Consider the following 14426-nt stretch of genomic DNA (forward strand, 5'->3'; position numbering starts at 1 on the left):
ACTCTAGAAGGTAGGTTGAAAAAAAACCAACGGCGCAATTGCGCGATCCGGGATTCGAACCCGGGTCCCTCGCTTGTCCACATAAGATGGGAAGCGAGGATTCTAACCACTAAACTAACCGCGCCGTATTTGGTGATTTGAGATGTATATTGGAAGCAAATCTCCACCACATATCCGGCAGCACTTGATGGTCTGGTGGAGTGGCGACATTTAGGGGTTTAGGGGGTCGCTTTGCAATATAATACAACCACTCATTAGCTGATGGAAGATTTCTGAGTAAGGTGGCTGGTTACACCTTTATGGTCTGGATAGTATTATCTCACAACACCGCATTACCATGCCGAGTCTCTGTTGTTGGGTCTATCGACGATAATCTTCGTCGATGATCACTCACCTTTCATCAGCCACATACCCCACTCGAGCTTGTAAACAGAAGTACCTGGGGTGCACTAAGTCTTGGGACATGTTTACAAAGGGATGAGCTCAAGATGGTTGAGATATCTGCTTCGATATGTTCCAACAAAAGAAAAGAGACGTCAAAGTCCGATGTCAAGGAAAAGATAAATAAATACAAGTACAACTCTGAGTCTTATCCTTCATTTTCCTCCCTAACCCTGCAATTAAGTCCATCCAAGACCCAACGACCACCGTTTTGAATTATCACCTTCACTCAACCAACCTCCACTGCCCGATCTTCGCATAGCAGTGACGGGATATTAGACGCACCATCTCTGTGAAGTCCTCCTATACCCAACCGCGTAAAAACCTCGTTGGGGATCGCAGTGCCAAGCTCAAGCCTCCGCCAAGGTCAGTGAAGCGATACAGGCGCCGCGCAGGATTGTGTTCTTGATGGCATTACACTCAAGCTGGCGTCGGACCGGGGCTGACCTTCTAGCCTTTTTGCCGAACAAAAGACACAAAAAGTCGGTTAATTCACAGTCGTCGTCCTGCTCCTGGCGCTTGATGCTGACACCCCCCACGGATGTGGTCACGACGGAGGAGTTGGGATCGATGTTGAGATCCTCGCACTCCCCACTGGACACACAGCCCACGGGGTCAATGAGGCACAGAGCAATGCATGGATCGACGACCTGGGTGGTCACCTGGCGTTCGGATTTCAAATGGCTGGGTGTTGCCGCTCTGGGGGAGGCAGGAGCAGCAATGGCTGTGCCAACGAGGGCGATGGTGGATACAAAAGCGAACTGATAATGGTTAGGTAGCTGGTTCCTTGAGAGTGGTTGAAGGGGGTATTACCTTCATGTTGACGGTTTTCGTGTCAGTGTCTTTGGGTGTAACAGGTGGTTTTGATGTGCTACGTGCCAAAGGGAGGTGTTGCTGGAGATGAACTCAAATGATGGGGAGAAAACTGGTGAGTGGTGTGTCTGGTTGGGCTGCTGCGAGGAGGGGAGAACAAGCTGCTTTTATCCCTCATCTTTGAGAATCAAGCCAGCAAGGTAGGTAGACACAGTGTTGCCGTAAGATCTTCAGTCTTCCAGCGTCGTGACCACGGACTACGGACTACGGTGATTGCCAGGGTCAGTCCGGAGTAACTTTCTTTTGCAGAACTGCAAGTTTGTGCTGTGATGTCTCAGTCAGCTAAAGATGATCATCACAATCACAACCCGAACACTGAAGCTTGTTTCTACTTCGCCGAGAGGGTCTGACCGCGGACCCATCTGACGCGACGGAAATTGCAAGAGCTGAGAAGTTTTCGCGTCAGTTTCGGGATGAACTTATACTCTGTTCTGGCGCTTCGATCAACCATCACACAGCGTTCGCCATGATCGACAGGAAAAATGAAGGTGTGTTCCTGTGCTCCCCCGGCTACCCATGTCTGCAACAAGAAAGTGCTGACCAAAACTTTTAGCCTGGCATCCTTACCACCGCTTCTCTATCGACGACGGGCCTGGACATCAGCGGCGCCATCATCGCCTCCGACACTCACTACCGCGACGGGAGGTAGTCTTGTCCAACCTCACTCGAATCAGAGAGACGTGTTTCACTTTCGGCGTCCACGAACAATATTGGTGGTATCTTTGGCAGGTTGGATATTAGTTTGCGGCGAAGAAAATGGAGGGAAATGGGAATCGCGTTCAGGAAGGTTAAGGGGATAGAGATGACACTGGCGGGGGGACATCGTCTGAACGACAAGCGTGTATCTACGTCTCTGCTTAAATGATAATTGGACAGGGAAAACTCTCGATTGGTACAGGAATGCATCATGCACCAAGCACAGTGTTTGAATGAGGTCTTGCGAATAGCTTCGCCGCTCACCAAAGAGGGGCTTGCCATTTCCGACCAATCGTGTGTGTGCATTTGGCGCGTAGGCAAGCATAAGAGGCAACCAACCATTCCTAGTCACACATAAAGAGACAACATTTGAGCTCTCTCTTCTTCTCTTCATACAGAAATCGTTCTCCAAACAAGACAATGCCCTCATCAAGTCCCGCAATCAACTTCCCCCCGCTCCAAACCCACACTTACCAACACCCACACACCCACACCCTGATCTTCCTCCACGGGCGCGGTGACAAAGTCCCTTCCTTTCTCACCGCCCTCTCGGCATGGGAGTCCTCCACCGCCCTGACGCTCCGAACTGCCTTCCCCACCTTCCGCCTGGTCTTCCCTCAAGCACCCCTCCGCCCCGTCGCAGCAGCCGCCGCAAAGGGCGAAAGACTTGAATGGAACCAGTGGTTTGACGTCTGGAACACCAACGACTTTTCCGACAATGAAGAGCTCCAAGCTGAGGGGCTGAGAGAATCGGTCAGTGGCATCAGGGCAATGATCAACGAAGAAGCCGAGATGCTTGGAGGTCGATACGACAGGATTTTGGTAGCGGGGATCAGTATGGGGGGTGCGACGTTGATTCACACATTGTTCAACCTCGAGAAGCCGATCGGTGCCTTCTTGGGATTTTGCTGCCGATGCCCATTTTCTGGGTCGAAGAAGACGCTGGAGCAGATGAGAGCTGTGCTGGGACTGCCTGGGACGCCACAGGGGAATGAAGTGCTGAGGAAGACGCCGATTTTGTTGGAGCATTGTATCGACGATCCGCTTGTTAGGATTGAGAGTGGGAGGAACTTGAGGGAGGTGCTGCTGAATTTTGGGGCAGAGAGATTGGAGTGGAAGGAGTATGGGACTGGAGGACACTGGTTCAAGGCGCCGGATGGGATGGATGATGTTATTTCGTTTGTGCAAAACGTCTTGGAGGTGGTAGACAGCGGAAGCGGCAAAGATGTTGATATGGACATTTAGTAGATTAGAAAACTTGAGTTAGATTGGATACCTAGGTAAATACGAAAAATTCACTGCCGGAGACTGCTTTCTCTTTAACCCATCATCTGTCTGACCCAATACTTCCACGACTCACCGGTGAAGAACTCGTGCCCGCAACTTCACTCGACTCGAGAATAGGAGAATCAGCTGTGGTCTCACTGCCCACCATCTCACTCCCTGAAAGAGTGGGCGAATCAGCCACCGTTTTGCCCTCTTCTGAGGATCCCTCATCAAACCCATCGCCATCTTTTACATCCATAATCTCCTGTGCAGATGCCCCCACTGGCAATTCATGCGGCCCCAAATCTTTCACACCTCTCCAGTCTTCCATCTCTTGCCGTGGCAACGTCGATATCCGGGCACTCATCTCTCCCTTCTCCCAAGTCGAAGTCTTGGATAGCGTGTCTCCCTCTTTGAAGACGGATAGGGTTGCCTTCTTTTGCTTCCGCCGCTTGCGCAAGTGAAAATAGAGATATATAAGCCCTGCCACCAGAAGAATGGCCGAGAAAATTGGGATGACGATGATGGTAACTGTTGTTGTTAGAGAGAGAGAGGGTGGACCAGGTAGTGGAGTTGGTGTGGGGGGTGTGGTCGGTCCAGCTGAGGCGGGCGAGGAGACTGGGCCTGGTGAAGGCATTAGTATCTTTTTGGCCCGTGTGAAGTGGGATTGTGATCCTACTTCTCACCACGGAGCTGACTCGTATAACAAGTGTGCTTGTTTCTACTGCAAGCTTGGAGGTCACGGCGATCTCCGTAGTTGATGTCGAAGTGAATGAACTCGTCGCTACAGGTGGTTCTGTTACCAAGACTGTGGTGGTGATCTGGGTAGTCGTCGAGCTTTTAATGCTTGTGGTGGTTGTTATGACGGATCTTGTCGAGGTTGAGGACGTCCTTGGCGCACTCTGAATGGGAATACTGTCGCAGTACTCAACGTATTCCCTAAATGCTGGCTGCAGATAAAACTTGTTGGCATTAGTCCAGTCATCACCTTCCTTGCCCTGGTGCAAAATGCATGTCCTGCAAGCAGCAAAGTCTTTGGTGAATACAGAGTCCGTTCTGCATAGTTCAGGCGTCTTTCGATACTTCTGAGTCTCTTCGTATGCTCTGTCTGTGCACTTGTCAGCGTCACTCACCAAGACTATATTTCAAGCATATGGGCAACAAACAACACCCTGATCGACAAAGCTCAGGGACAAAACTGGTATCGATGTGTTCGGAACTTTGATCCGGGTTCTGGGGAGCCATAGTGAACGTCTAGGACCAAGGTTGGGTGTTTGAATCCAACAGAGAAGAAAACTAAAACATTCCACTGATTCACCTACATCGCGGGGGTCATTTGCATTTTGTGTTCTTGACGCAACCCTTACTGTGCCGTACTGAGTTCTTGTATTTTACCCTTCACTACGATTTGATTGTTTGGAGTCTGCGGTCTGATTGCTCCAAGGCGCCTCATGGTCACCGGCCCTCACGTCGGCCCTCGTCCGACAACTGCCGCAGACAATCAAGAATGAGCAGCCAATAGAGATCTAGGCCTTCCAAATGGTCTGCTAATTAATTAAGCAAACATACTAGCGGTCATCTGGGGTTTGCAACACATCTTAACATAACGGTTCATCGGGGACACCAGATGGTGTTAAAGATAACCTGGAAGTTTCTCAGACTTGATGAAAAAGAAAAGATACCATGGGCTACCTATCCAGACCAAATCAATTGACATTTTGAAACATATGTCACAGATGAGCGCTTTCATCAAACCATTGATCTGTAAGAACGGAGGTCTAATCTCTGCAAGGTGATGGGGCCTACATGTACCAGGCCAGGCAAGACCTCAAACCTTGGGTGGGCGTTCCACAGCCACCTCCATCCCAACTAACAGGTAGATCCGTCGATCCTCCCAATGCAGGAGAGAAGAAACCCCACTTTATGTTGCTTTTTTGGAAAACATGAACAAGTAATGCACAAAAGACTACGTGTACAAGACCTTATGTGCTCGCTATCAAACAGCCGCCGCTGTCGCTTCATTTCTCTTCCTCGCCTCCGCCTGTCTAGCATCAGCTTCATCCCAGAACTTGTTGCGGTTGTCGATGTCTCGTTGACAATTATCAATTTCTTTTTGAACCACCTCCCGCCCTTCCTTACAAGTTGAAGGGATGGTTGCGAGGAAGCCCTGGAGCTTGACCTTTCTCGCTGTAAGATTCCCAACCTGCCACTCTCGGCTGAATGCGTAAGCAACGACTTTGATGTCGTTGTCATCCCTGGGCAGCTCCTCTCTCTCGGGACACAGTCTGTCCGCATCCCTTAGACAGGCCTGCACCGCTTGCCGTAATCGCTCCAGATGCCGTTCGTCGTCTTTAATATATCTCTCCGTCTGTATTGTCTCCAATAATCCTCCAGCCTGTCTAAATGCATTCATTAGATGCCTTAGCTCCCACACAATCACATCTTCTGGCATATCACCAGGGTTGCTCCCTTGAGGATATAACCTGGCTACCAGTTTCTCAGCCCCTTCCAAGAGCTTCTTCTGAAGCTCAATCGTGCTCTCCAACTTCCAGACCTCAAACCTCGCCATCCATTCCTTGTCAAGCGTGTCCGCTAAAGCAAGGGCCTGCTCACACTCCAGCATCTCTTGGTTCAAACGCTGCAACCCGTTCTTCTCCCGTTCCATCTTCTTCAAGGCTTCTGACGCATAACGCTTCGTACCTTCCACTGCGTTCATTCGGATACGATCAACGTGAAAGCCTTCCACGTCAAAGTCGGACCCTGGCCAGCCATGCTTGTGAAACAGCGCCTCAACCCCCTCCGGCCATGGACCCCCACCCTCACCGCACTCATGCCGCCACGGAGCGTCTTCCAGCAACTCATATTGTTTTTTGATGTCCCGCAAAACGTCTGCCGCGTCGCGTGCGGGCATGTTGTCGTAGACATTCCCTCCTTTTTCTCCACACCCCAGCCTGGGGTGACTGTCTTCCTCGCAAGCCCGGCGTAAATCCTCCGCCCATGGCAAGCTGTTCGCTGCTTTATCAACCAAAGCGGGATCCCGGCTTTCCAGGAAACATTGTTCAAAGACCCCAACAACGTGCCGCTTTGCGTCGTATATGAGCACGACCTGGAGGCCGCAACACAAGGACAGGGGGGTCATCCATGGGCGCATCATCGCGCGCCTATCATCCGTGTGGAAGAAGGGGTCACGTGCCTCCTCGACGTGATGCTTGTTGCGGTAGTCAATCAGTATGCCTCCCTTGTAGAAGGCGGCTCGGTCGTGGTTGTCGATATAGGGGAGGAGGGTATAGAGGTAAATGATGCGAGGGTCAAGCTGGAGGTCCTGGTATAGCGGGAGCATGGCCGTCAGGTCGTGGGGACCGGGGCGGAGATCAGAGGCGGGAATGTATTGCATGTGGACAAGGGTTTTGTAAATGTCGAGTAAAAGGGTGGCGACTTCTTGGGCTTTGGAGAGGTCTTGCTCGCTGAGCGAGGATTTGATGGACTCCATTGTCAACGGAGAAGATGAGGCCATGGTGTCGACCATATTGGAGATGATGGGGAGAATTACTCTTCAGTGTCAAAGGAAAGCAGGACAGGTAATTGACTTAAAGACCACCCTGAAGTCCGAGGACTCTATATTTTAGGCAGCAGGGTGGGGAAGATTGGTAGGTGGTAAACAGGATGAACCCGAACACGAAGTCCTCTCCAATCGGGAACCCATGTAAGTAGGCACGGTGCCTAGCTCCCAGTACACCACATAGCTTTTGCGTGGCCACCGTTATCCCTAATTCACTCTTCCTCAACAACACAGCATCCTTGATCAACACCGGCATTCAAATGATCCTGCGTTTCCAACTAGCATTGGGCCAATCGTTTCGAATCCAAGATACAAAGCAAGGTACGCCACCGTCGATGATATCCTAGTTCGGAGGCACCTGTTGACGTGCATCAATTTTGGGATCAATGGGAGCCGTGGGAGCGGCCAGAGTCAATGTGAGCCAAGAGAAGGCGACCATGTTTATGAACTGGTGATATCAGCCAAAAGAACACCCTTACTTGCAAACTCATAGGTAGTAGAAAAGGACGGTAGGCAAACCTTCATGTTGGCTGGCGATGTACAGTTCTGACGGACTGCAAAAGGAAAGGGCAACAACGTCAAATACGGGATGATCAAAATGGGGACCAAAGTTGCCAAACAATGGAATAAAAGGTATGGAGAGCAAGGCCAAAGGCAATCACACCGAGTGGTATATTTACGTAAACATTCCTACCTGACTACTGACATACTCCGGGCTTGTGGAATGGACACCTTTCATGTTTCACCCTTGTATAGAATGTTTCGGATCATAGAATAGTCCATTACCTCAATCATCTTTGATATCTATCAAATACCTCTCAGCCAGCCAGGATGTAAACACAGAAAAACAGACTTCATGATATTCGTAGATTCTCAGAAATCTATATCAATGAAACCCCTAGCAAGAGTTGCCCGTCTACAAAATAAGACTACCAATGGAACTGAGAAAATGCCCATCGCCAGAAGACGTAGCAGCCAAGAATCTTCCACCCATGAAATTATCTAGGTAAATCACAACCCAGAACAAGTCCTGTCACACCACCCGTTTCGCCCATTATTTTCAATCTCTCAGCCAGTAACAAACATCCGTCTTTTTCATCCCCCTTTACCACCCTAAGCCCCCATCATCATGGCCTCAGCCCCAACCTCAACACCTTCCTCGTTCCCCACCACAGGTTCGGCAGCCTCAACTTCAACATCCTCAACAGCAGCCTCAACCTCATCAACAATCTCCCCCATCACAGCCTCCGGCTCCATATGTTCAACAACCCCCTTCCGCTCCTCCTCAACAACCCCAGCCCGCCCCACCATCCCCATCCCAGCGTTCATCATAGTGTTGAACCGCTGGACGTAGGCGCCCAGGTTGAGAACCAAAACTTCACCGAGCGCCACGCCGAGGACAGCGTCTAGGAGCTTGATGGCCATGAGGCTGGACATTATGTTTGTGTTGGTGGCCATGGTGAGGTCGGTGGTGGCGTCAACGGGTTCGGCATCGACTGCGGCTTCGGTGGTGGGAGCAGTAAGGGCAGTTCCATTGGTGATGGGGAGGATGGTGTCGTTGACTTGGCGGGGCCAGTGGAGGACGGGAGTGGCGATAGAGAGAGTGGTGAGGGTTGAGACGAGGGTGAGGGTGGTGAGCTTGGGGAGTGTTATTGATGATTAGGGATTGGGAGAGAGGGGGTACTGACCTTCATTTTGGCGAATTTTTGGGTGGTTAGACTAATGATGGTCTGGGTGAATGAGTGTGCTGAGTCAGGGAGTGTAGAGTTTGAGGGATGAGATCTGATTTTCTGCCTGCCTGCTTCAGAAGAGGGTTATGCGGACATAAAAAGGGTGAGCGTGATATTTAACTGTTTCTTGTCCAGTCAATATTCAGGATTTTCCGCCGTCTTTCGGGTCACATATCTGAAAATCTTAGCCTGCAAGCATTCGCCAACGGGGCGGTAACATTCCTCCGAGGCCACCTTCCTGATTCCTACAATGAGCTGACCAGGAAGATTAGTGGTATTTCACCGCAACTCGGAATTGATCGATTCCGAGCCAGATTCTTGGGATAAAACACCACAACAATGGAAAGGTCAACCTCCTGAGCCTCCCGATTGTGAGGTTGACTCAGATCATCCAAAATAAACCAGTACATGTCTATCATTCCAACTGCTTGGGAATTTGTCGTTGAAAATTTTCCTGTCGGTGAAGACATCGATGGTGAGAAAGCTGCGTGCCTGAGAAATAATCGCCCGAGTTGAGGAATTCAGTGACATCATCCCAAATTAAAAGAGGCACCAAAACTCTTGAACGACGCTGCACCAAGGGAGGAGTCTTAGACATTACCACCGCAATGAAATTTGGTTGTTGTTGACGATGAAGAAAAGAATTGTGAACCTGATCATCAGGATGTGTGAGTGATCAAAGGAAAGTGCAGATCGCCTCTGCAAAGACACAGCCCCTGAGCCCCTGAATCGAACCCCTGACCAAATGACTAAAGATGCTCCGAGTCTCCCACCCTCGTACAGCCTCGCACCATGAACCTTTGTGACCACCTCGGCCTCATGCCAATGTCATGACCGCTGCTTGATCGGCATATTCCTCTTGGAGTACTGCAATCCACACCTATTACACAACGTCCTCGGCCCTTCTGGTCCCTTCCTCCACTCAGTACTTTCAGTACAGTCACAGTTATAGCATTTACCCGCCGCATTTCGTGCTGGTATCGTTTTCTGTTCTTATTGTCAGCCATCATCAAGTTATATCTCTCTACCTCGCTAACCTTCCCATGAGCATCAATCCCAATTTCTCTTATCCTCCGCCTCCCCCTCCCAGGTTTCTGTACTGTCTCCTCTGAGTTGCGATGGGACAAACGGCTCTTGGAGTGTGAGCCAGATGTGCTCTCCTCCACCCACTTTCTCGCCAACCTGATGTCGTCCATCCTTTTCTTGATTACGTCGCTGTTGTTTACCATGATGTTAACCACTCTCTTAGATGGGAGCTTGACGAGCAGAGTTGAGTCATCATTGCCAGGGCGGCAGTCGGCTGTACAGCGTCTTGCAAAGTCGTAGAGGGCAAAAGCTGAGTTGGCGATCTGTGATGGTTAGTGAGTCTAGATGCATGGGCTGTTTACCCTAGGTACACAGAACATACTGCTTCAAGTGCTTCGGGGTAGTTCAGCTTGGCAGGAATCTCCACCATTCCCTCGGTGCTCTCGTGGTCACTGCTGGTGTTGACATGAATGGTGCTGTAATCGGCAGTGGGTGCTATGGAGGCAGACGATGGTTTCCGCGGTGAGTCGGCATGCTGGGATGGGTCGCGGTTGGCGCCGAGTGGGTCCAATTTCAAGGGTGACCAGGGCCCGGCGGTGAAAGTGGAAGAGTAATATGAACTCGCGTAACGAGGAGATTCGTGAGCTTCGGGGGAGTGTGGTGACCGGAACGGGATCCGGCCGCCGAGGAGTGGAAGGGTGGTGTGGCGTGTGGGAGGGGCCCCGTCACCAGCGGAGTGCGCTATGCTCTCAGTGAGCTCAGAGAAGGAGGGAAGCCATGATGCCTGGTGGTGGTGAAAAGTGGAGGAGGAGTCAGACATATTTCTGTCGGCGGTTTTCTCAACCCATGCTACGTAAATAACCTTGAAAGGTACAGTGTAGTAGTCTCGTGTGTCACAAACACGACAAAGTCCGGATTACACCCGACACCGTGATGCCCTTAATATATCACTCGCCAACTTATCCTTAGGGGGTTAGATGCCCAAACCTCGGATCAAAGTTGACTCTTTCCGCGTCCGTCCCAGCCAAAAAAGCATCTGCAAGATGACTGGGTCGAGGCTGCTGTAGAACGCCTGGAAGCAACTGTCAGGGGGAAGTTTGATTCTGGAAGGCCCAACACCACCTTGGCTAGCTGCCTCTCTCGGCCAAAAGATTGTGTGCCGGGTTAGCCATCCAGGTGATCTCTTTTTGTCCAATATTACCGTCGATCCATAACGTACGGATCAAAACGGAATATAAAGTCTTTCATGAAAGCGGTCAACATCCGACACTATTTGCGGCGGCATTGCATTATTAGCGCCCAGTACAGCGTTTATAATGTTGGGAACATACCTGATGCTCCAGTACTACTGGCTATCTTATTCAAATGGTCAACTGACTTCAGGCGCGGCCAGTCAAAGTAGTTAGGTAGTATTTTCGGGAGGAACAAACAAGCCCTCGGGACGGCGGCAGCTTCTTCAACCAAGGTCACGATCCGAGGATTCGATGTAGCAGATTGTCCCGTTTTTTTGGTACATGCGGGACCGACTCGGGTTGAAGACTGACGACCGCGGGCCGTGCCCAAAGACGAACAGGTCTTCCGCTGCTCGACTGCCACCTATCAGGACGGTTCGAGCAACCGGATCCCAGAAACTGTAAAATATGCCGAATCCGTGCCGGATCGTCACACCGGGCCTGACTGTGCAAAGACCCGTGACAAAATATTGACTTAAACACCACTGCGATGTAGCAGCTGCACCCCAGGTTACACACCGATCCGGACGACAACAACCGGGGCAGAAACTTTGAGTATGTCAGTTTTGGCGATAGTCTCCGAGAAGAGCTACTGAATTACATGATCTTTGTATTTGTCTCTGCCTTTGAACATCCCAAGTCCTCATAGGTTCACCAAAAGCATTCTATCCCTTTAAAACATACCCGAACAGGATAATTCGGCCTGGTAGCCCTCTCCCGTGCCCAGCATGATAGACGGATATTTTCCGTTCCGATCCCCCTTTTCCCCTACCAAGCCCGACACTCTTGTTGCCTTGATGTCAAAATAGCATATTCAAGTCGCAAGCGCCTCACACCAGCCCCAGATGCCCACTCAAACGCCGATTAAAGAGAGGAAAGGTTGCCGTTTTGTTTTCGTTTGATCATGCCTTCCCGATCGTAGGGCGGCGCCTCCTTCAGCTTGCAGTCCCTGCACAAGGCATCCACTCTATCGTTGGGAGTTGGTTAGAGAATGTGGTGGCTTGCAACAGGTTAGGTTGGAATGGATGGCTCGGGTACCTCTCAAAGTATAAGATATTGGGATTGATCAGATGTGGGTGGCTGAGTAATCGCGGCACCATTTCGAAGCGATAAAGCGGAAGTGGCCACAAAAGTGCCTTCGCTGAATAAAGTCATACATGGTGTGATTTGCGTTGGAACGTGTTGGTGAGCGAGCGACATGAGTTTAAACCGAGAAAGCATAGAGTCACAGCACCCTTCGGGATGGACTCGAAGTTTGTTCTTGTACGCGATGGACAGTGGGCTTCACCCCCCAGCACGACCAAAACCAGTGTAGCAGTGTTTCACCAAGGCCATACTCTCTTGGGATTTCACCAAGATGATCATTCCCAGTTCCAACGCTTCTTTGTAGTTGACCATTCTCATTCTGGTGAGTTGCATGGATGACATGGAAAGTTACCCCCATGAAAATACCCGAAATAGGAAGAGAAGACCCACCGAGAGAGACAATATTGTCCGAAGATGGGTCTTATCCCCTCACTCCCGTGAAGGTGGCCTCGGAAAAACGGGCTAGCGTGCTATCAAACACGGATCTAACTGCCTTTACGGTGGTATTCATTTGCCTCTGTCTCAGAACTGTGACGAACCCCTATCCAGAACCTCTGAAAGGGATACTGGTTGAAGGCACTTCTGAACAATCCTGGTTCGGTACAGCTAAACAGTGTACAACAATGGCTTATCTCAATCACAATAGTCTAAATACCAACGATTGTGACTTGTATTGCATACTTCGGAGCTGTCTATCTACACCAGCCAGTTCCTCCGTATATATAGACCTTGGGACACCGAAGTGCTCACCCTGATATGGCCCCGAACACTCCTAGCACATTGCATCCCGTAGAGTGCTCGTCGTGCTATGCCTTCGATCACCCCGAGCATCTTACGTCCTGCAGCGTGCTCGTGTGTCTTGGCGCCATAGCACTTTCTGGCCGGCCCCAATTGGCTGTCTCCTGACCTTCCTAATGATGGCTGGGGACGTCCTGCGCCCCACACACTGTGCGACCTGCCGTTGGGTTAACTGTGACAAGGACCTCTTTTACCCCACAAAAAGTGACTTTAGCATCGTTAACCCAGCTAAAACCTTGCATTGCAGCCGCAAAAGTATATGAATATAAAATTATAGGTAAAATATAGTCAAAACTAAGACTTTCATATATATGATAACTAAATAAGATAGAAGAAAAAATAGAGGGATATGTACAATAGTATTACAACTTATATATAAATAGGCATAATTTTAACTCTCTCTTTATATATAATTGTATTTATAATTATCCTAACTTTATATATACATATTTACTATTATAACCCTAATCTTATACCTAATATATATATGTTCATACTACTATTACTATTATTATTACTATTACCAGTACTACCATTACAATTACACTACTATTACTAGCGTCATAGTTATTGTAAATAATATCCAGAAATATAACGCATAAACTTTTAACTTTTTTTCCGAGTAATTTCTTGGTTCAGTTATATTTAAAAGCTCTTTATAGTATTTGTTGAAATAGGTGCTATTGAGGCCTGTAAATATAGGCTTCAAATAGCTATCGGCGCAGTACACTGAGAGCGAAGAAGACTTTGACTGCAGCATTCGACAGTTGCCGTGGCACTGAAGGAAGGAGGATTACAGAGGCGGCGCCCTGTAATATATAGAAGAGAATCACTGTAACATAGGCTTGTGAGGCACTGATGAGTGTGGTGAACCAGTATATTGATTGAACCTTATAGACTGAAAAATACCACAGTGGATAGGGTGTGAGGCAGAGGTCTCATAGGCCATCGGCCTCTTACTTGCTCCCCGAGGGTGATTCCGTTCCCGGGCCTGAACGCGCGTTTCCCGGGCCCGAACGCCCGCTAAGTGCGCTATTCAAATATAAGGTTAGGGGCCACTGCAGGCCACGTTGCCGCTACCGTTTGACCACTGCAGGGCACCGGCCTTAGCGCTCGGCCTTCCGGGACCTCGGATTGCTTCCGGAGGCCGAGCTTCCGCTCCGGCAACCGTAGTCCCTAAATACTGCTGATTCAAGCCATCGTATTGCCTCTGAGGCCCTGTAATATACAGGGCTCAGATACACTGTAAAATCCACAAACAAAAGCTGTATTTTAACAGTATTCATATAGCAGAGCCTTTTCTAAATATAGCTAGTTGGATGTACTTTGCTAGGTTTTTATTAGAGCTTGAAAAGTTTTGAGACAAAGGCAAATAAATACCACTGTACGCCCTAGGTACAACTCTTCAGGATGATAAACGCTAGTCTAGTCCTTGCCAAAGCCACTCAACAAAAGAGGCACCGGGATAAATACTCCCAATAAAACCAGGCTTGAAAGCTGGGAAATTAGTTAGTATCTTACGAGGCTAGCTGAGGCTAGGCCAAAGCTAGGTGTCGTCACTTAACAGAATAGATTAGCCCAAGCGTCGAAGATAGTAACAATGCAAGGCTAGGTACACTCTTATAGAAAGTAATAAAAAAGTGACCTAGTATGACACTTTCGTAGGTGGCTCTCTATCCCTTGTTATCGCCTTGGTTGAAGCTCTGAAAAGTCACGAAA

At 49.5% G+C, this 14426-nt stretch overlaps 7 protein-coding genes and 1 non-coding gene across 8 annotated transcripts; 2 read left to right on the forward strand and 6 right to left on the reverse strand.

The window, feature by feature from the left end:
- Nucleotides 1-39: 39 nt before the first annotated feature.
- On the forward strand, nucleotides 40-124 carry QC764_0100240. The gene has a single exon. It is a non-coding gene; the product is annotated as a tRNA-Gly (tRNA).
- A 317-nt stretch (nucleotides 125-441) lies between these two features.
- On the reverse strand, nucleotides 442-1828 carry QC764_609940 (uncharacterized protein). Its single transcript, XM_062949472.1, has 2 exons — nucleotides 1255-1828; nucleotides 442-1202 (listed from the first exon to the last, which is right to left on the reverse strand). The coding sequence occupies exons 1-2, from the start codon at nucleotides 1258-1260 to the stop codon at nucleotides 792-794; spliced, it is 417 nt and encodes a 138-aa protein (XP_062798221.1). The 5' UTR covers nucleotides 1261-1828; the 3' UTR covers nucleotides 442-791.
- A 602-nt stretch (nucleotides 1829-2430) lies between these two features.
- Nucleotides 2431-3255, forward strand: QC764_609950 (uncharacterized protein; the record flags this gene model as incomplete). The annotated part of the gene is made up of 1 exon (XM_062949473.1): nucleotides 2431-3255. The coding sequence occupies one exon, from the start codon at nucleotides 2431-2433 to the stop codon at nucleotides 3253-3255; it is 825 nt and encodes a 274-aa protein (XP_062798222.1).
- Nucleotides 3256-3337: 82 nt separating this feature from the next.
- QC764_0100270 (uncharacterized protein) lies at nucleotides 3338-4557 on the reverse strand (the record flags this gene model as incomplete). The annotated part of the gene is made up of 3 exons (XM_062941072.1): nucleotides 4443-4557; nucleotides 3956-4384; nucleotides 3338-3900 (listed from the first exon to the last, which is right to left on the reverse strand). The coding sequence occupies exons 1-3, from the start codon at nucleotides 4519-4521 to the stop codon at nucleotides 3338-3340; spliced, it is 1071 nt and encodes a 356-aa protein (XP_062798223.1). The 5' UTR covers nucleotides 4522-4557.
- A 715-nt stretch (nucleotides 4558-5272) lies between these two features.
- QC764_609960 (uncharacterized protein) lies at nucleotides 5273-6802 on the reverse strand (the record flags this gene model as incomplete). Its single annotated transcript, XM_062949474.1, has 1 exon — nucleotides 5273-6802. One exon carries the CDS (start codon nucleotides 6800-6802, stop codon nucleotides 5273-5275), a length of 1530 nt encoding a protein of 509 aa, XP_062798224.1.
- An 887-nt stretch (nucleotides 6803-7689) lies between these two features.
- On the reverse strand, nucleotides 7690-8529 carry QC764_609965 (uncharacterized protein; the record flags this gene model as incomplete). Its single annotated transcript, XM_062949475.1, is given in 3 exon segments — nucleotides 7690-7900; nucleotides 7920-8473; nucleotides 8524-8529. The coding sequence occupies 2 exon segments, from the start codon at nucleotides 8527-8529 to the stop codon at nucleotides 7949-7951; spliced, it is 531 nt and encodes a 176-aa protein (XP_062798225.1). The 3' UTR covers nucleotides 7690-7900; nucleotides 7920-7948.
- An 864-nt stretch (nucleotides 8530-9393) lies between these two features.
- Nucleotides 9394-10897, reverse strand: QC764_609970 (uncharacterized protein; the record flags this gene model as incomplete). Its single annotated transcript, XM_062949476.1, has 3 exons — nucleotides 9974-10897; nucleotides 9603-9914; nucleotides 9394-9552 (listed from the first exon to the last, which is right to left on the reverse strand). Exons 1-3 carry the CDS (start codon nucleotides 10409-10411, stop codon nucleotides 9394-9396), a joined length of 909 nt encoding a protein of 302 aa, XP_062798226.1. The 5' UTR covers nucleotides 10412-10897.
- A 992-nt stretch (nucleotides 10898-11889) lies between these two features.
- QC764_609980 (uncharacterized protein) lies at nucleotides 11890-11982 on the reverse strand (the record flags this gene model as incomplete). Its single annotated transcript, XM_062949477.1, has 1 exon — nucleotides 11890-11982. The coding sequence occupies one exon, from the start codon at nucleotides 11980-11982 to the stop codon at nucleotides 11890-11892; it is 93 nt and encodes a 30-aa protein (XP_062798227.1).
- Nucleotides 11983-14426: the final 2444 nt, after the last annotated feature.

This window comes from Podospora pseudoanserina, chromosome 6 (assembly GCF_035222485.1).
Source record: "Podospora pseudoanserina strain CBS 124.78 chromosome 6, whole genome shotgun sequence".
Classification (NCBI taxonomy): domain Eukaryota; kingdom Fungi; phylum Ascomycota; class Sordariomycetes; order Sordariales; family Podosporaceae; genus Podospora; species Podospora pseudoanserina.